Source organism: Haliotis cracherodii, unplaced genomic scaffold, assembly GCF_022045235.1.
Source record: "Haliotis cracherodii isolate W230 unplaced genomic scaffold, xgHalCrac1.p SCAF_4, whole genome shotgun sequence".
In the NCBI taxonomy this organism is placed as follows: domain Eukaryota; kingdom Metazoa; phylum Mollusca; class Gastropoda; order Lepetellida; family Haliotidae; genus Haliotis; species Haliotis cracherodii.
In genome coordinates this window covers 15,431,791-15,452,960 of record NW_027266297.1, presented here as the reverse complement: position 1 = coordinate 15,452,960, position 21,170 = coordinate 15,431,791, and the positions used below count along the sequence as shown (strand labels likewise).

General features: G+C 37.5%; 1 protein-coding gene across 1 annotated transcript in view; it reads right to left on the bottom strand.

The window, feature by feature from the left end:
• Positions 1-21,170, bottom strand: part of LOC139478444 (ceramide glucosyltransferase-like) — a 61,183-nt gene that overhangs the window by 16,749 nt on the left and 23,264 nt on the right. The window contains exon 3 of the mRNA XM_071260904.1: positions 4,023-4,125. Within this exon, the coding sequence (XP_071117005.1) occupies positions 4,023-4,125 (103 nt within the window). The remainder of the gene's footprint in view (positions 1-4,022; positions 4,126-21,170) is intronic.

Genomic DNA, 21,170 nt, shown 5'->3' with positions numbered 1-21,170 from the left:
TCAGCTAGATGAGTGAGTGAGTGAGTGAGTGAGTGAGTGAGTGAGTGAGTTGGGTTTAACCCCACTTTTAACAGTATTCCAGTTAAATCATGGCGTGTCAGCGGGGGAGGAAAGACTGAAGTGATGCAGGTCTCAGACGTTTACCACTTTGGTGAAACCCACAAGCACGGGTATAGTGCTGACAAACCTAGAAACATAATCGGAGCGAACAGGGATTCGAACCCACAATCATAGGTTTCTGGTGTGCCCAAGGGACGCAACTCTGCACAGCAAATCGCGGTGCCTTAGACGACTGGGCCACTCGTGTCCCCGAGCTAGGGACTAGATGAGTGACTCATGTACATCACAGGTACACTACAGCCTCTACTCTACTCCATGTTCAACAAAACAAGCTCTCATACATACACTGTGATTTTGATCAGTGCATGGATTTCTAAATAAGAATCAAATGCAGACAACAGACAATTTTTGTTTCTAAACTAAAAAAAATAATTTTCAAAAGAATATATCATTGAAACTAACATGTCAAGGAAATCTGACATAAATGGTAATTTGACGACATGTTAGTATCTAGTGAGTATTGGAATATGTCATTTACGCTTAGAATTAGGCAAAATCATCTGACAATACTGGGAAATCAAACTGGACATCTGAAAATAATGACTGTCAGGTAATATATAGCCACATCACTGAATACAGACATATATGGCAGGGTAGTGTTACTGCTACAATGTCCTTGGGGAATGTAAGGAGACGGTGAGGTGATAACTTCTAGTCATCATATATCAAGCTTCGGGCAGCAACATGATCTAGTAATATTCTCATTACCATTACAACAACTCAAAACAACCCTGATTAAAACACCTGTGTCATGTTGATCACCTTCCTTTTCGCTGGTTCTAGCCTTGCTCCAAGGCTATGGATGTATAGTAATTCTATCCTTATGATTGGCAAGTCCAGAAAAGGAAGCCAGTGTTTCATAGGGATAACTTGTTTTTATTATATATATAATCTAGGGATTTTGGTTTAAACTTATGACCATTTCCTTAGTGAATGTGAGTGTGTATGGTTTTACGCCGCTTTTAGCAATATTCCAGCAATATCACAGCGTGGGGACACCAGAAATGTGCTTCACACATTGTACCCATGTTGGGAATCAAACCCGGGTCTTCGGCTTGATGAGCAAACGCTTTAACCACTAAGCTACCTGACCGCCCCGACCATTTCCTTAGAGAAATTAAGAAAGTCAAGGATGATTCCTGACATAAAGGGTCCATATCCTTCCATAGTTATAAAGTAGCTGATTTGTTTCTCCCGACTTTGAGAACTGCAGATTTCTAGGGTGTAAACATCTTGAATGCCAAACCTGGTTCAATTAAACATGTTCTGTTTCAGTAGTCGGATTACTGTCAACAGATAACAGAGAACTCGATAGAAGGCATAGTGACCTTTAAAACTGGATGTTCAACCTCATCTGCAATTCCCTTTCCACACGACCAAAACCATCTAATTAACACAGATGATTTTATAGCTGCCACTTCCCTTTGAAAAACTGAACTTGAGGACTCCATGAAAACATATATTTATTTCTTCAGGAAAATTATATACATATAACAGAGCCACGGCACTGAAGCTCACCTGTATATGTAGTCAACAGTTAAAAATGACAACACAATAGAGACTTAAAATTGACGCTGTTAGCATTGATATTCAAAGATTTTCTTTATAAATAAAGGACTAAAAACACTGAAATTTAATGTCTGCTTGTACTTGAACCAATGCTGACTATATATGATGCCATGTCGCAGTTTTAACATGAATACTCCACTCAGACACAGTATGCTGACTCTGGGCTGACCAGACCTTGTTTTAGCCCCTAAATGCTGATCTGTTGCAATTAGACGTTTCTGAGGAGATATTTACGACGGATGATGTACGACAGAGGCCAGGAAAACAGGCCAAAACAAACTATCTGTAAAAATCATCACTGATCAGTCACAAGAGAAAAAATACTTCAAATCAGACAAACCATTCTCACATACTTGTCTCATTGCAAAAACCTTGTGATTAATCAGTGTTAGAAACTGGCACTAGTCCTATAGTCCTTGCCAAACTGCCCAAAAGCTAAGATATCATAAGGACGAGTAGAAATTTGCCATTCTTAAGGGTTTTGCTATATGTTATCATAATAACGACTAGTGCACTAAAACAGTTAGTTTTTACCGCTGTTAATGCATCTGCTTTAAAGCTTAATTATCTTCTATATGCACAAAGAATAACATAACCACTACAAAGGTCACCAAAATGATCAGGTATTTTCCCCATGACCTCAACCCTGTACCCAGCCTACCAACACGCTAGTAAGTCTACCAACACACTAGTTGCTAAGAAAGTGTCAACAGTTTTTCACCTATAAATAAACCAGTGCATACATCTACTCAAAACAGAAGCAAAGCTGATTTCAGATAAGCAGATTCCACGCAGCAGCAAAGGATTATGTCTATGGTGACCACATAAACAAACATATACAAGACCCTGTGTGACAATCTGATACCATTGCACTTTAAATAGCTATGTTACCACAAGGTCAGAGACATCAATGCCTGTATTGCCGGAATCAGACTGATCTACCAAAAATGTATGAACTATGGTATATAATTCTTTGCACAGTAGGCTTTCAAGAAAACTCTTGTTTGTATGTTCACAAACAGGGTATAATGCTGGGTTAACTTCTTATGAGTAGTATATAGAAATTATAGCTAAAATGGGTAGAATTATCATTAAACCGCCCATGTGTTATCAGAAATGAGCGGGCCTCTGTAACTTGATAATGCCCTCATATTTCTTGACGACGGGCGATTATCACGCCTGTTGTTAGGCGACTTTATAGGATAGAGATAGGTGATGTCATGTTCAATAGTGACGTCATCTGGTTTGTTGTATGACGTTTCCATATTTGTAAAAGTGGGTCAGTGACATTCGTGTTGATTGCAATAAATGTTTCAAAACTGATATTGTTGTGTTTTTTTATTTGATAACAAATTCCATCCATTTTAGATATAATAACGGAAACACTCTTTTTTCAGGGCATTATCATTTGCCGAAGCCCTCGGTCTTTCCAACTGACTTCCTTCGTCGGGCAGTTAATGGAAGACCTCGAGCTTCTGCAAATGATAATGCCCTGAAAAAAAGCTTTACCCTTTTACTATAAACTGTAAACATCACTAACTGAATATCATATAGTCTAATGGCCATTGGTTTTGAGGTATATCAGTATTCTCCCCAGCTAACAATAGCAGGGACACACCCGCATTACACAACCCTCGCTAATGTGATGTTCACACACAGCATAGGTGACGGAATCACTAGCTTAGCCCCAGGCCTTCCATTTATTTCAACCCTGTTGCACATTCCTCTCGTAACCATAGTAATTCAGAAATAACGATGAAATAGGTGCTACGCTTTTCACATCTCATATTCTGTACATCATTTTATCTTCGGAATAGTGATTTGGTATAATATGATCATAAAATTGGACAACTGATTCAAAACCCCTCAACTTGAGATGTGAATCCACATTACATCTCTAGTAACAGATATTTTTATTTTGGGATGAATAATGCCCATATTTGATATGTGTAAAATGAAATGCCTTTGCATAGCTTTTGCAAGTGAGCGTGATATTTGAAAGTGTTTGAAAAATGAAAAGGCTTTTGCAGTACTGTAACTTGTAAGAGAAAAGCTAAAAAATGAATTTCTAACATTCTTTGTGAATACTGTTATAGTCAAGCTCATACCAATGAAAATCGATGCTTACAGAATTTTGTGCAATCTGCGGGCATATGTACAGACATGGGCAGGATCTTACACTTAGAGTGGGCATCGATTCATATTTCAGCATCAATCATTGGTCACAGTCAGTTTGTTCAACTAATCAATCATCAATGCTAATCAGCTAAAAGGGTTCTTTTACATTTTTGTTTTTCATAATATAAAAAATCCCAAAAGAGAGAGTGACTTACCTATAAATAACTTAGCATCTACTTTAGGGTATTTCTGTATGAGACTCTGCACAATCATTAAAGCTGCATCCATCTCATCTTGTATACAGAACAACAGCTCATACTGAAACAAAGAACACAGAGGTTAAATACATGGACATTAAAATCTCCAGAATACTGTGGCAAAATATACAATCAATTCCATTTCACCACCACTGCAAATATTTGCGCCATTTCTAATCTGAATAAAACATTGAAAGATTAAAAGCTTTCTTTCATTTTGCTTCATGACTATAGAAGCACAGATATAATATTCTGTTTTCTTCTGAATAGAGCTCTTCTTGCATATACTGAAATATAATACTCCTCATGGCACTACATCAGCGAAATTGTATCCTTCAGATATACACAACCCTCTCAGGCCAATATCATGATTGACAAAACACTCCATCAACATCCAACAACGCAATTTGTGAAATGAACATGTTCGTGTGTACATATCATTTCCCCTAATCGATTGAAAAATGAACCAAATATGTCATGTTTATTACATTTGGGTGATCAAAGATCCAGTTAGATCAATAATTCAAAGACTTGTCCATTGATGGTGTCTCCTGTATGCATCTACATCCCACGGACTCCATCTCCCACTAAGACCAAACATCGACAAGCGTCACGTGTACAAATTCAATTTCTGGATAAAATCAACAAACCATACTCTGAAAAACAAGGCATCCTGATGATCCACCAATGAAAACAATACATCTAATTCATTTATCAGTCTGTGTATGTCCGCAGCAAAGATAGATGGGTAGATTAAACAAAAATTACCGTCCTCGTCACTGAAATCGATGACTGATGATTATCACAGTGGCGTATTTTCTGATGAGGTCGGAACCCTCAATCTTGAGGCTCTGAATAAATATTGACTTGAGAAGAATCACTCTTTTAAGTTATTTCATTACTTTCATTTAGCCAAGCCGTTCAAGACATCAGTACTAGTCATGAACATCTCTGGAATACATCATTTACACAAACTGTTTCATCAACACGCCCCATGCTTCATCTACTCCTTCAATTAGGACATGTGCAGCAGTAATAAGGTTCTCCATCACTGATCATGCTGATTCAGTTATTAATATCTAATTTAAACATCAAATATGAAATAATAATTGTTAAATAAATATCACTTGATGAAATTTTTCCACAAAATGGATGCTACTGTTTACAACTTATAAAAGTAACATGCTCAATCTTTTGTAGAAAAAAAAACGTTTAAAAAAAATTGGTTACGGATAAAAGAATTCTGAAAAAGCAGTCTTGGCCAAAACGTTTTTCTTGTCTACTAGCCTAAAATTGTCTCTTGGCATTATTTTTGGTAGAATCTAGACTTTCTTGGCAGAGCCGACTAGAGTAAACAAAATTTGACTAGACACTAGAGGACGAGTTCCAAACACTGACGTCTATAGGACCCAGGCCAGGTATACACTGAACTTTCACATGCCGAAATGTCACGCCTTCATCTTTGGGTAGTAGAGATGATATTGTCTGCTTATATAAGATAAGATAATACTTATTGCAATACACTCCACCAGAGAACAGATGCAATGTGAAACACAGCTACAGTTAACATTTACACAACACTTGCCTGCATAAAAGAAAAGTAAAAAATAAAAACAAACTAAGCCATGAATAAAATATCTTAATGATGGATGTTGATCTGCATCATGACTTATTGACTGACATGACATTAGAGAAAACATTGTAAAAGGCATCATTGTACTTGTATAGATGCTTCTATAAAGGACATTTACACATACACACCAAAAGGGGTCACCCAAAACACAGAATACGTCAAATTGAACCTTTTGAATGGAAAATGTGTTACTCTTGGAATCTCTATGAAATGAAAGATTGTTTTGGAAATATTCTCTCACTGAAGACCAAGTCAACCACAGTCTAGTACCAGTCTCATAAATCGTACATGCTCTAGTTCAAATATCACTTCTCAGGACCCAGTGCACTGTTTGCCTCATCCGGACAGCATTATTGACCTTATTTGAATCTCATTGTGACATAAAGATGAAACGTCACATTAGAAACAACATCATAGCTGAAGATTGTTGACGTCACTCGACAAATTGTGGTTTTCTAGCTCAGCAGTGGTGATCAGTGCATTATTTGTAATGGGGAGCTCAAAAAGATTAAGAAATAATGTGTAATAATAGAATTTAAACACTTGTTTCGTAAAACCAGTATGACACACATGCTCGCATAATAATCTCTATTTCTCTGTAAATTTCATACAAGACTTTCATGGATTTTGCAATACAAATTTGTTAGGATGATGTGTTTGAAGCCAAGACTCTTGGCCCAAGAGGTAGCTGTGCTGATAAGATTATATATGTGTATATGACATATCCTGACTTAAAGATTCATTGAATGCCTTCAGCAAATAAAATTTCAAATATGCAATTGAACCTTCATGATTTTGATTGTTTGGTTACATTGATAAACAAGATTAATTGAACAAATTCATTATAAGCAGCATTAGAAATTACGGCAATGAAGGGTCGTTGAAGGTTTTCTTCTAAAGTACCTTATTTCCAGGGATAAACTAAATTTTCAATCATGAACAAAAGAGTTATGACAAGAATCCCTTGACTCTCACTTCTATTTTTGCACTCTGATAGCAACCTAAGTACAAGTGATGAACCAACGTGTCCTAGCTGTACATTTACTGTCCACAAGCGTCACTGGGAAATAGTAACCCCTTGTTGGTTGGATCTGATCTGCACAACATTCAACTGATGCCACCAGCAGGGCTGCACCGAATACACTATGAGGCGAATACGATTCATATCACGAATATAGGGTAACGAATACGAATATTAATTCACAATTACAATAACAAATCAGCAGTTTATGTAGTATTTATCATATTCAGTGAAACAATAACATCATAATTTATTTGACATGGTTTGTTAATTATTAATTAATTATTCAATTATATACTGCACTTATCCAGGTACTAGTATCTGCTCAAATGCGACAATGACCAGTGAAAACAATACTATCAAATTAAATATTATTAGAGTGTTGTCATTGAAAGAAATCTATGCATATAATATGTTGTTATGGATATTTTTAGGTACAGGGTATGTAAATATACATGATAGCATATTCATAAATATTCGATTCTAGCGGCCATGAATAACGAATTAAATTCATGAATGGTTACGGTACGGTTCGATTCACCGAATACGCGAGTGAATCGTAACAGCCCTAGCCACCAGTTACTTACGTTTAGAAAAGAAACATGGAAACGTTACATGTTTTCTTGATTTTAGAAATGCTAACTGGGTATTCTACATTTACCGACTCCCAAAAGTCTGGCGAAAATAGTTCCCCCATCAATCACAACACCAGCTATATATTCAGAGAAACAACATTTGTACGTCCTGATCAATTCTTCTCATCTGTCCCTTCCTCTTAATCAAATCAAAACACGTATTTCTAGATCAAACTCCATTTATCTTTCTCAACATGATTAGTGATAATACAATTTCGCAAGGAGCTCCTAGCATAGCCCCTTTCCCCAAAATGTCAAAAACAAAATTTCCTGTTAATAAATAGCATTGGGTTTATTACGAATACAGGAAGCTCCATCCAGAAGGAAGGGACATCGCTCATGCGATGAAATCAATGGAGACTGAAGGTGATGAGAATTACTTGTGAGTGGAAGTAAAATGTCAGTGGCCATTATTAAACCAAACAGAGATGTGAACTGTTATAGGAGACAACACTATTAGGGATTAGTTCAAGCATTACTGGCAGTCGTTACTGGCAGTCCAGTTATTGTATGGAGATTGTCTGTCAAGACTAATGCACAGCCTGCTCCTAACCAGCAGACTAACTTTGATACCACAGCTCACATGGCCTCGTCACATGACCACACCCTACCTATAGCTTCCTAAATCAGTAGGTTGCCATGGTGTCGGTTTCCAGTCATTACTGATTATATCCGATGCAACAGTTTTCTGGATAGCTTCACAAATTAGGTTTGTAACACCCCTCTGGCGAAGGACAGGAAAATAATTCGGACAGGAAAATAATTCGCTACTGGAAAAATTCATGATACTTAAACAATATTTCTTTATATTCGAACATGACCTACATTATGTTCAGGTTATTTTGAGAAAACACACATTTTAGTAACAATTTGCCGGAAGTTCGAATAACCAATTCATCACTACATTTATAATCCTTTAGAAACTGAAAGAAATATCATTGACAATGATCTCGCATACTATTTGCTGCTTCTGTTCTAAAAATCATAAAAGGTCATACTGCGGTCAAAGACAGAAAGAAAATCAATACATAAATATTGTCAAGTTAAACAGGCAGCTGAAAATATGAAATATTATCAATAATTGGCCAATCCTGCAGTTTGCCATGCTTGGTCAATTCATGAAACAACGTCCTCAATTTCCCTAAATGACTTCCAATGAAGCAGACAGAAGTGTCGGATTCTGACATTTGTGACTGAGCACTCTCACAGGATATGTTAATCCTCATTGATCCATGAGCTGGTCAGTCTAAATAAACAAAATCACTGATATGGAAGCTGCTCTGGCCATTGGTCACTTCCAGACCACTGGATATTGACCATCAGAGACAGTGATGGAGATCGCTTCAGTTACACTTTCTGATTAGCAAGGTCAAAGTTCTCTGAAATTCATACTGGGCCTTCATGGATTTTGAAATACAAATTTGATGTGTTGAAGCCTTGAGACAGCTGTGTTGATAAGAAGACTATGAGCTTCTGGAATCACAAGCAATAATTCTGACATGAAATGTCAGTTTTAGATTCATTGAATACCTTTGGCAATCAAAATTTCATATACGCAATTGAAATTTCAAAATTTTGATTGTTTGGTTCAACCCGACGTTTCTTGACAAGAATAATAGAACAATTCATAATATTAGAAATGACAAGAACCGTAGGTCTTTGAGGTTTTAATCTGAAGTAACTATTTCTATAGTGTCATTCCTTTATTATCAATTTTGCTGAAATTATTTGAAACAAATCATAAAAAGATGGTTCATGGATATTAACTTTTTGAGTTCAATGAGGACATTCCAGAGTAGGCCATAACTAATTCATCAGGTGATCCATTCAATCATTCAAAAGAAGGAGTAATTGTTATCTACATGAAGAATAATGGGAATGACTCACAAGTAACAGCTGCCATGGCTCATGTATCCATCTATGACAATGTTTGATCATAACTACTATCTCAGATTCCAATTTCGGACTGGCAGGCAAATTGGTCAAAACAACTATTTTGTTTAACTTAATTTTTGAACACTGCATTCAATGCAATAACAATTAAATGTTTGTTGAATTCATTGTAATTCCTGTATTCTGATTAGCTGCATTCTCACGCTGTATTGCATTCATTTCCAAATGAATGTAAAGATTTAAGCCATGTCCATGGACGACTTTCATCACTACATACGGAATGACGGGGAATTCCGTTCATTATTACAGTCGTGTGAATTGCCTTTCGGCTCACCTGTATCATCATGAACCCATCAGGCCAAGTAATAGTTTAGTGCTAAGTTTAGTGCTACTTTTCGGTATCAAACATGCTAATGTTGTCTTCCACACTCACTGCGCAAACAACATTGCACAATCTCAGTTTCAGAAACTTCATGTCCTTAGGTTTAATTTCAAACTCACATTTGGCCAACGATATCTTCCAGTTCTCAAGAAACTAATGTTCGAATCTGGCGGTTACTGACATGGTCACCTTCTCTCTGACCTATTTGTTCAGATTCGTAACAGTTACAGTTCTTCTTCTTCTTCTCTTCTTCCTCGTCCTCCCCTCTTGCTTTGATTGACAAGTCCTCTGAACTTTGTTTGATGTTACTATCCTTTGATTAGCTTCTGACTTTGTGGTTGTGTCAAGTTACATGCATAAATTAAGCAATCACCTGCTTCACGTTACGCTACAATAGCAGCTATTCTTACTCTAGAACTGCTTATCAATCTTGTCATATTTGTCTGCTTTGATTTATATCTATATATTATTTGCTTTTGATTAATTATTGTTGATAACACAGGTGGTTGTTGACTATGTTTTTTTAGTTCATTGAGGTATGAATCAATAAACCTATCTGCCAACTGTGAATCAGCGTCGCTTACAAAGCTGTAACATTAGTGATGACTATATGAGCATGAATATGGACATTCTTTAATTTCAATTTGACAATTTTTACTGATTTTATGGCACTGCAGATTCCATCCAACACATCATTGAATAAAACCAGCTTTAGAAATAGGCATTAGTCCCGTAGTCCTTGCCAAACTGCCCAACAGGTAAGGTATCATAAGTATTTGTAGAAATTTTCAATATTTAAAGGGGAAGTGTACACGCAAAAATCACTTTCTTTCTTTTTCTAATCAAAACGCAATTTTAGAATTAGTTAGTATCTGTGTTTGAAAACATACACTCATTTTTTTTCACAGTGAAAGTAGGAAGCTCACAATAGTGTTAAAATGATATGCCGTTATGAGGCCTTCGTCTTCCGAGACAAACAGGCCTGAGTTATCCCCCTTAGATTATGACGTAATTGGTGCCAATTCAACTGGGTCCCTGTCTATTCACAACGCAAAAGATATCAAGGACCAGTTTGCGGTAAAACAACATGGTCTACGACACACTCCGGCGCAGTGGTGACTCAGCATAACACAATTCTGGCTGGCATCTGAGACGCTAGAATCACAAAACTGTACCTACACCACGTGAAGCGGCTCTAACAAAGCATGATGACGTCATAATGTTTATCAATTGGCACCAATGACGTCATATTGCAAGGGGCGTAAGCCATGGTGTTTTTGTTATGGAAATGGAACACTTGGTAAATGTGAAAAATATAAATCGTTTTAGTGCAAAAAATATGTTAATTAAATATGATGTTTTTATATTTTTGTCTATGACACTTCCATGTTAACACTTTTAATGTGGAAAAAGTACAAGAAAAATTGGTTCATTTCCGTGTGAACTTGCCCTTTAAGGGTTTGCTTTGCGTTATTGTAAAAAGGACTAGTGTACTAAAACTGTTAGTTTCCAGAGCTGGAAATCAATGTTTTGAACAGTTCTACCATGACATACATGTAATCACGGGACGGCATGAGTGACACATTGGTGTCATGTGTGTTCTGCTCAGCTTGTGTGAGGAGAGCGAACATGCTGACCACTCTGCTAATCCTACTGTCCAGATCACCTGAACCAAATAAACAACCAGATTCAAATCTTTTGTGGATATGCGGATCAACATGGCAAGCATAAGACACACGAATATAGCAAACATCAGCAGTCTGCCCCTCCTGGTGCCTTGTATCGTCATGTATCAATAATCAAGCAGTGATTGCTGTAAAGATATGAGGCAATAATAACATTCAAGCCCTTTTCTAGTCCTTTCTGGGTTTGAATTTTTTCATTGCTATTTCTAGCAGTAACGAGTGCCCATGTCATTTAATTTAGGAATACAGTACAGATTACTCGTTCAACAGTCATTTGATATAAATCAGAAACTACCAAATATTTTTTAATGTTATATTAATTACGAGCCACCTTATTGAAACTGACTAAGCCCCATCCACTTTGACAACAAAAGCTCAGACACCTGTGAAAAAAACAGGAGACAAAATCAAAATTAAACTATATCTGAAAGTAACCACCGCATTAGAACACCGCAAAGCTGTTACAAGGCAGAGACTCAGTGCTAACAACCTTCAAATTGAGAGAGGAAGATACTCGAACACTCCGTCAGCAGAAAGAATACGTACCTTCTGTAAAACTAACGAAAGAGAATATGAAGAACACTCTCCGTTGAAACGCCCTCTCTACAAAGATCTGAGGCTGGAACTAATATCACCCGCCTTAGCTATACACCCAATATCACCTCAAATACTACCAAATTCACAAGCGCCTTCTGCAAAAACGATCCCCTGTTTCATTTACAAAATGTTCATGCAAAGAAAATCAGCATCTCCTCTCTCGACCTTAATATAGCAATTTGTATTACATAGTGTATATCAATGTTTATAACTTTCTGTTATAACTAGTCATGCATGTGTATATAAATGTTTATAACTTTCTGTTATAACTATTCATGCATGTGTATATCAATGTTTATAACTCTCTGTTATAACTAGTCATGCATGTGTATATCAATGTTTATAACTTTCTGTTATAACTAGTCATGCATGTGTATATCAATGTTTATAACTTTCTGTTATAACTAGTCATGCAGGTGTATATCAATGTTTATAACTTCCTGTTATAACTAGTCATGTTCATGCTTCGTAGGCTGCCCCAGTGGGTGTTTATGTACAAAAAATCTTCTTTTCCTTCTTCTAAAGGTAGGCACCTCTGCACACTGATATAATTGATCTGATGTTCAAGTGCTGCTAAACCAAACAACTAACCATGACATGTTTACCCACATAAATACTAAATTAAGTACCCCTATTTGTTACAGTGGGCCTACAGAAAGGCTAATCTTTCATATGGCAAGCGGCTTAGTAACAAGCTGGCTACAGTCAATTGAACAAGAAACTCCAGATACATATGACATAACAATTCACCTTCAGGTAACCTGGCAGAGAGCTACAAATATCTTGTAGTGAATTGTTTATAGGTGTTTAACATGCATTGAACGTACATTTTCAGAAATTGAAACAGATGAACAACCACAAGTAACCATGGTAACATCATGGATGGAAATACAAGCAAATTTGCCTCCTGCACAAATAAAATTATTTTGCATATTTTGCCTTCATGGTTATTGATCAAAATTATTCTTTGGAAATAGTATGTCTTTTTTCACGAACACAGTGGAGTAATAAATTTACTCCTTAAAAAAAGTAAAGGACCACCTGGTTCTTTTATATTACTGCAGTTAATATAAAAAAAAATAATCAGGTCATCTTTAACTTTTTTTGAGTAATACATCTATGCAGACATGCCATAAAACTTGAGCCACTTCTATTCAGTCAGCGTTTCATTGCATGATACATCAACACTGTCACACACCTGACACAATTATCATCATCAGCCTAGGAAACAAGAGACACCACGAGATGACATATCCCCCTGGTCAGGTGCAATTTTCAAAAATGGAGTTTGGCTACTCATACCCCACTGTTGGTTCATTGCAATTGGATATCTTCAGTTTAGTGAAGAAAAACATAATGCTGTTCAGTATTTTTCAAAATCCCAAATCATCAAAAGGCACCAGTTCACCACCACACTGATCTGTATAGCAAGTTTTGTCAAGAAATATTCAATGGTTTTGGACTTCGAATAAAAAGGGGATTCACATGGTAGAGAAACTGAATGTATTATCCTGACCGACATCGGCATTCAGAACACATATCAGATCTGAGAACTTTCAGCTAATGTCACATACACCTAAAAGAAATGTGGTTCTTATTTCCCATCTCCCCCTCTGCTTGTGATAAAACAAAGGGAGTCAGGTTCTGCTCTGCTTTCAGCTTTGTATTTTGAAATTGAATGCAATTAGAACCACAACTATTTTTATTAGGGAATTGGGTTTTATATTTTTTCAGCACTATTCCAGGAGTATCATGAAAAACGCACAAGAGTGAGTGAGTGAGTGAGTGAGTTAAAACATACCATGCATCAGCATTATTTCAGCCATATAGCGACTGGGGGGACACAAGAAATGGGCTGCACACATTGTACCCATGTGGAGAGTCGAACCCAGATATTCGGCCCAACAAGAGAACACTTTAACCACTTGGTTACCTGAGCACTAAATAGTAGCGGTAGAATGGAGCAGCGAACACTAGGTTATAGGAAGAGAAAGCAGATTGTGGAGGGATGTGCTCTTGTGAGGGTCTCCTCTGATCAACTGTAATGCTCTGTTAACACAAGGAAGAGGAAATAGGCAAGAGAGGATGCACTCTATGCAGGCGTGGTCTTCTCTGATACAATACCAGCATATCCATGTTACTCCAGTCATGACGTATGCAGTGTTGTGAAGAAGATACAGTTACAGGGTCACAAATTGAGCATGAAAGTCAAAGGGTCATTGCTGTAACCCTGGTGTTTAACATTAGGTTTACAACAATGACCCTTTGACTTTCAAGCTTATTTCCTGACACTCTAAGTTTGAGTTTTCGGGTCCCTACATTCAAATAAAAATGGAGCAAATCTCAAGGACCCGACATAATTTTGAACACTGCAGTTATATTTGTAACCATAATACCCAAGCTTCATGCTATCAAATTTATGGGGATTTCAAGGGTCAAAAGCTTTCTCTGTATCTTGTGCTTGTTGCAAGAAATGACTAAATTGTGGATCAGGTGGCAACACTGCGTGACATGGCTAAAATGAATGTTGTTCTCCACTGAAGTCAGCAATATTCCACCTAAACTGCAGGGCAAAGAAAGAATACACTTGAAAATTGGAGTTGACCAAAAAATTACAAATGTTATCAAAATTTGACTAGGCTGAAAAGTCGCCCAAAACACTAATAATTATAGTCCATGTCAGTGAGGTACAATGACACACAACCAACCAGGTCGCAGATTGTTTAATCATCATTAGTAGGCTTAACAGTTGTGTGAAATGTCTGCTCGGGCTGGTATTACGTTGCTCTAGTTTCACAACAGCTATCTCAAGTAGAGGTATGTAACAAATCCAACAGGAAGTATACGTAGGAATATGATGCTTAGCATACAAGATAGTCTTCCTGATTCACCCTTGTATGCATTTCAACACTTCCTGAATCAAGCGCCATGTGTTCACTTCTATCATAGATGATTCATCCACACCAAAAATCTCACTTGAAAAATCTTCATCCATTACATCCGAAGTCCATGTCACATATATGATCATAAAAAGATCCCTGAATCATGTGACATTCGTTAACTTCTGTTAGAGATGCGTCATCCACAGAATAAATCTCATCCATTACACCCAAAGTCCAAGTTATATATATACGTTTATAAATAGATTCCTTAATCAAGCAACATTCATTCACTTCTGTAAAAGATGATTCATCCACAGAATACACATGTATATCTATTTTGAAAAACACATTTTTATCCATTATGTCCAAAGTCCAAGTTATATACAATCATAAAAGATTCAAACAAGACATACCACTCGGCACGACCAGCATGACATATCAAACACCAACAAAAAGTTCATGTCAAAGTTCTCAAGTATATGACAAGACAGATATCAGACACATATCATGGTCTGTGTCAACAATGTCAACAACACAATAGATACAATAACAGAAGAGTGAGTGAGTGAGTATGGTTTTACGCCACTTTTAGCAATATTCCAGCAATATCAAGGCGGGGGACACCAGAAATGGGCTTCACACATTGTACCCATGTCGGGAATCAAACCGGGGTCTTCGGCGTGACCAGCGAACACTTTAACCACTAGGCTACCCGACCGCCCCCAATAACAGAAGAACAGTCTCCAGGAAGTGCAGAGCTCATGATTAATATCACCCTTCCTACTTATCAGTGAGGAGTATGTGGTAAGCCTCTTATGCCTGTATAGGTCAGTAGGACTGATTACCAACCAGCATGACCAGTGGAGGTCTGGGTTGGTTGGTTGGTTTGTTGTTTAATGCCACAATCAGCAATATTGCAGCTATATGACGGCGGTCTGTAAATAATTGAGTCTGGACCAGACAATCCAGTGATTAATATCATGAGCATCGATCCAAAATTGGGATCGATGAGATGCATCAACCTAGTCAGCAAGCCTGACCACCCGATCCCGTTAGTCGCCTGTTATGACAAGCATAGTTGCCTTTTATGGCAAGCATGGGTTGCTGAAGACCTATTCTACCCTGGATCTTCACGGGTCTGGAGGTCTGGGATGGCTTTCAAGTCATATGGAATATATGGTCTTCTCCGACAATTAAACTTCATAATCAGAGTTTAATCAAGAATTTAATGAATAAGTTGGATCTTTAGATCAAATCAGTTAAAAATTGATGCATTTTCATAATTCATCATGTTTATAGATCCTGCTATTTAAGATGTTTATTTCCAATGCAACAGATGTCAAGTTCTTCACGTTAGTGTTCTATGTCAGTCAGCAATATTCCAGATGTACCCTAGTAGTCTGTACAAAATTAAATCTTAGCACCATTCCACAACCTCGATCTTAGCCCCAAGGGAATGGGAACTTCCATACCATAAGATATACTTATAACAATCGTAGCGCTAAGATTGCTTGGTTGAGCATGGCCGATGTCCAAGCAAACAAGTGGTTGATATCATGAACAACAATCAAAGCCACCCAGTTACAATGACACATAATTAGCCAGGTTAAATACACAGTCGTACCCATTTGATTCCCATATCAGTTGGCTGCAGTGAGTTCTTGGAGAATCCAGAATCTGCATGTAGGAGTTCATTGAAACCTATTCTGCTCCTTGAAAAGTTTAAAAGTCTAAAAGATGTTTAGAACTAATCTTTATCTGATAATAATACAGGCGCAAAATATTTCTTTCCTATACCACTATCATGAGGCTGATGGACCAGAAAAGCATTACAATTATTTTGTACAGAAAACTCACCAACCCCACCAACTCACACCCATCACACTGAGCCTTGAGATTTTTTTCTCTCCGACCCGACCATACTTTCCCAGTGCATGTTCCTTTATACCAAGACACTTATACACACTAAGCACCACGTTTGCCCACCGGAATCTAACAATGTAACTGGAACTTTGGTGAACAGGCATTGAACAACCATCCCAGTTATGTTATCAAGACCCGGAACCTCATCTCCCACGCTCCCTCATTATTCTTATTATTGACCAAATCCGATGCTCTATGTCCCCATCAGACATTCTAGAGAGCTACACAGCTCCGATCTCTGATGCTAAGCACTAAGTGTCCAGCAGAGGCAAAAGTTTAATACCAGTGATCAGGGCCGCCATTGTAAGCCTGTGCCAGACAATCTTCCGTGGTCTTTAATTACTGCCAGACTCGACTCAAACCAGTGGTCCTAGCGTATTTCAATGTTCCGTCATCAACGATTGGGGTACTACAATCTCATCGATGTACTGGAGTACTTATCAGGCCAGTGTGCATCTGCTACCAACAAACTCTGTGATCAATGCTCGCTTCTCTCTTGGGATCCACAACTCTCTCCGGACACGCCTCCGCACGCAAAATACAAATATGTTTGATTATGAAGCACTCAAATAAGGGCTTTAAATCTAATGGGTCCGACCTGCACATAGACACACCAGCACAGTCGATAACTCACTGGAGAAGAACCTGTACGTGAAGGTGAAAATATTTGGATTTTTTCCCCCCTGCAAACAATGTCTAGAATTCAGTGTCTTCCCTATGGATTAAATTGTTTGTGTATGTGTTACCAGTGGCTACCAAATATGTCCCTTATGGTTCTTGGTAGGCGCCACAAAAATCCATAAGGATTCTACAGTGCATTTCATTGTTATTCAAACCAATAATATTTTTATAGAACAGGGCTCAGGATGTCGCTTTAAGCACAGATGGACCAAAAATGTTCCTCTAAACAAACAACAAAGATACTAAAAACGCCTTCGTCAGGAATGTCAAACAATAAATGAGAGAGCGCAGCTGCCACTCTGATAACTGTAACATTGTCTTTGAATCTCAAGTAATCATGACATAAACCATTACTAACAGGCATTCTTTGTTAATGGGAGGCGTAGTATTATCAACATTAAATGAAATTTCATACAAAATTGTTGAGAAAAGCTTAAAATTCCATTCGATATTTTCCCAACCTGAATGTGATTGATTCATCGTTCAAATTTGGACATGAATTTGACTTTCAACTGCATGTCAATGGTAAAATTCTTCCCCTGATGATTAAGCACATTAGATAAATACAATAAGAAGCTTACAGTGGTGCTATTTTATGTGCTTTGGGTGTGGAACAGTGAACATACAGCACTATGACATTCCACATAAGAAGGTCAACTTCTAAATACAATGTTCTTCTTTCAACTGCTTGTTAATTTTATACTTCTCTATTTATCTTACCATGTTTATTTTCTTGAGGATTTCTAAATCTTCTAAAAATGAACTTACAGTTTGATTTGACAAAATCTTATCGTGTAAAAATACTTGAGCCCTAAGTTTAGGAAATCTTATTATTATGAGAACAAAGGTCCACTCTGCACATCAGTAATTGCCAACATTCAGAAGAGCAGCCAGTTGGTTTTGATTTGAATGCTTTAGGTGTTTTTTCCTGAGAAAATACCACAAAAAAATTGACAAGTATCCTGCCACCAAGCGCAAGAACATTCCCCGCTGTCAAGTCATAGACAGACTTAAACAGACATGGACAATTTGTATTATACTTTACATGACACAGACACTGAGTCGAGGTTTAATCCAACAGAACACCAAGGAACAAATAGCATGCTGAATGCAACCGTTTCCTCAAAAAAAATCAGCAAAGAAAAAACCCTAACATTTTCAATCATCTTTTTTTCTAGCAATGTGTCTACTCTTGTTTGTCATTTCTTGTTTCTTAGAGAATGTTGTTGTTTTTTATGAGAAATATAAAATAATTATTTCAAATTTTGATATGAATAATACAGCTGAACAGATCTAAATACCGTAGAGAGAAAAAATGTTTTCAACAATTAAAAAGAATGAATGAAAGCATTCTCCCTTCATGCTCATTCACTATGCATGATGGAATTTTTCCCATTCCAATCTTGTCAGTTCCAAGGTCAAGGCCACATATCATCAGTTGGCTGATGTGTCTCTGCAACTACGTGTTGATGAGTAACCTGGAATATGTACAACAGGCAGGCAAAAAAAACTGTTTGACTTGAACTGGGGACAAAAAACTCAAAGAACATGGTTTTTAATCACATCTTAAAACTGCAACTTGAGCACCTCTATCCAACACTAACATCACCAGCTTCCAGCCGTGGACCTGAAGAGGTTCAAAATGTAGCAGGCTAAACCCTGCGGCAGAGCTTCAAAGGATGTTAAAACAACAGAACATACTAGCTCCATACAATGTTCTTGTACATTATTTATTGAGAATCAATGTACAAGTGGCTGTCTGGGAGAGGTATTTCCCCCTCCCATGTACCGCAGTGTATGACCCCAGGCATGTGGGCATCACATTACCGGTGGAATGCCAGCCCGGGAGACTTCCCCACTCTCTCCCTCCCCCCACTCCAGGAATGCCTTTCTCACATGATTGGGGGATGTTACCAGGTCATGTGACTTGGTACTACAGCCGGCAAGTTCTAGACACGAGAGCGTCAGTGTGATGTGTGAGGTGTGTGATGTGTGTGGTTTGTATACTAGACAAGACTCTAAGCTGTTCACAGTTATAGATGGAAACACCTGAAATATCATATCAGGAATCTTCCATTGAGATCCCCACTGACAAGGTTAGAGTGACTGGCACAGCCTGAAGTTAATTGAATTCAGATGGACGTAATACCACCAGAGAATATTCTGTTTTGGGTAGAAATGCTAAGGGACACCGAATCAGATTACAAGCACACAATCCCAAATTTGTAAATTAACAAATTGAAAAGACATTTTTTTAAATTCAACACAAAGTGTTCAGATGAATGTAATGCAATCTTAGCTAAAAGCCTTGGAGTCTACTGGCAGATCTTACTCATTACATAATGACAGTCATAAACTAAGCTAAAACACTGAAGACATAATATAAGCCCCAGGCTTTGAACTAGTAGTTAACCTCACAGACTGGTAATGAAAGATTACTTTTATATGCTCTCTGGGTATATTTTCAATAGTCTGCAAAACTCATCTGCCATCTATCTAACGGTAAAAGTTGTAGTCCACAAGGAAATGTCACTCAATTTTACTAGTCCCTAACCAACCGACTTACATTAATTTCAAACTCTGTCCCTCAGACATTCTCAACTGTCTTAATGTTTTACAAAATCTAAACTCTGAAATGGCAAAGCCATCAACAAGCTACAGGACTTAATTCAAGATTACTATAACAGTAAATATTGTACATGCACACAGGGCCTATGAGTATGAACTCTGTCAGAATAGTTCAACCAGATCCTGCAGATAGTGTGCCCTTATCACAGGCAGCAGGCCATTCATGCACCCCTATTCCAGGGACCAGAGGCTATTCATTGTGACAGAGAGTAAAGCCTAATTGTGGCCCCAATGATCCCACGGAGAAATGACCTTTGAGGCATCCATGGGAGTCGGCCTTGATTTCAACATCAGTAGGAGCATGCAGTGATCCATACAATTCACACCGATTCACTTGATTCAGACTGACAGGTGGAATTCCGCTCTGCTCATTGTTCAACACCTACAGCATCCTAAAAAAGGGTGCCCTGGGATCCTTGGACTTGGCTAGTGTTTGAATCTAGCGCTCCCTTAATAATTAATGTGCGAAAATTAGGTTCATGGCAAGATTCCTTTGACTTTTCAAATGCTTTATTTAAAAAAAATATGTGTTGCCTTCACAACTTACTCCCTCTGCTCTGCATTTGACATGGAGACGAATGAACTAACTGCACACCGTTGTTTTCAAAACATGCCAACAAGACACTGACCATACAACTGTTGCCATGACAACAGAATTTTACTGTTATCTCACATAATGGAAAACATGTAATTGTGTGACAAACTGACAAATGCTATGGTACATAAGTGTACTGCAAACTGTCAAACCTCATTTTACTCTCTTTGTATTTGTTTCAACTGAAGAACAAGTTGTATGGACATCAAATTTCATACATCTTCGGGCTTCAAGAGGACCAAGAAACATAGCTTTGATCTAAATTGATATTAAACGAACTTGGCAACAAGACCCTGATACAATCAATCCTAAGCTAGAAATTATACCTTGTCATGAAAATAGTTTATCACTATGTACCCAAAGAGATGTCAAGATAAATGTCTTCCATGGATAAAACCGACAGTGGTTTCAAATATGTATTTGTATGTCTATATTGTCTTTGTTTCTTTCATTTCTTTTGTAAATATTATCAGAATGATAACTGTATGTTTATGTACGCTGTGTGTATGCTGCCCTGTTCCAAAATGGAATGTTTTTTTCAAAACATACAT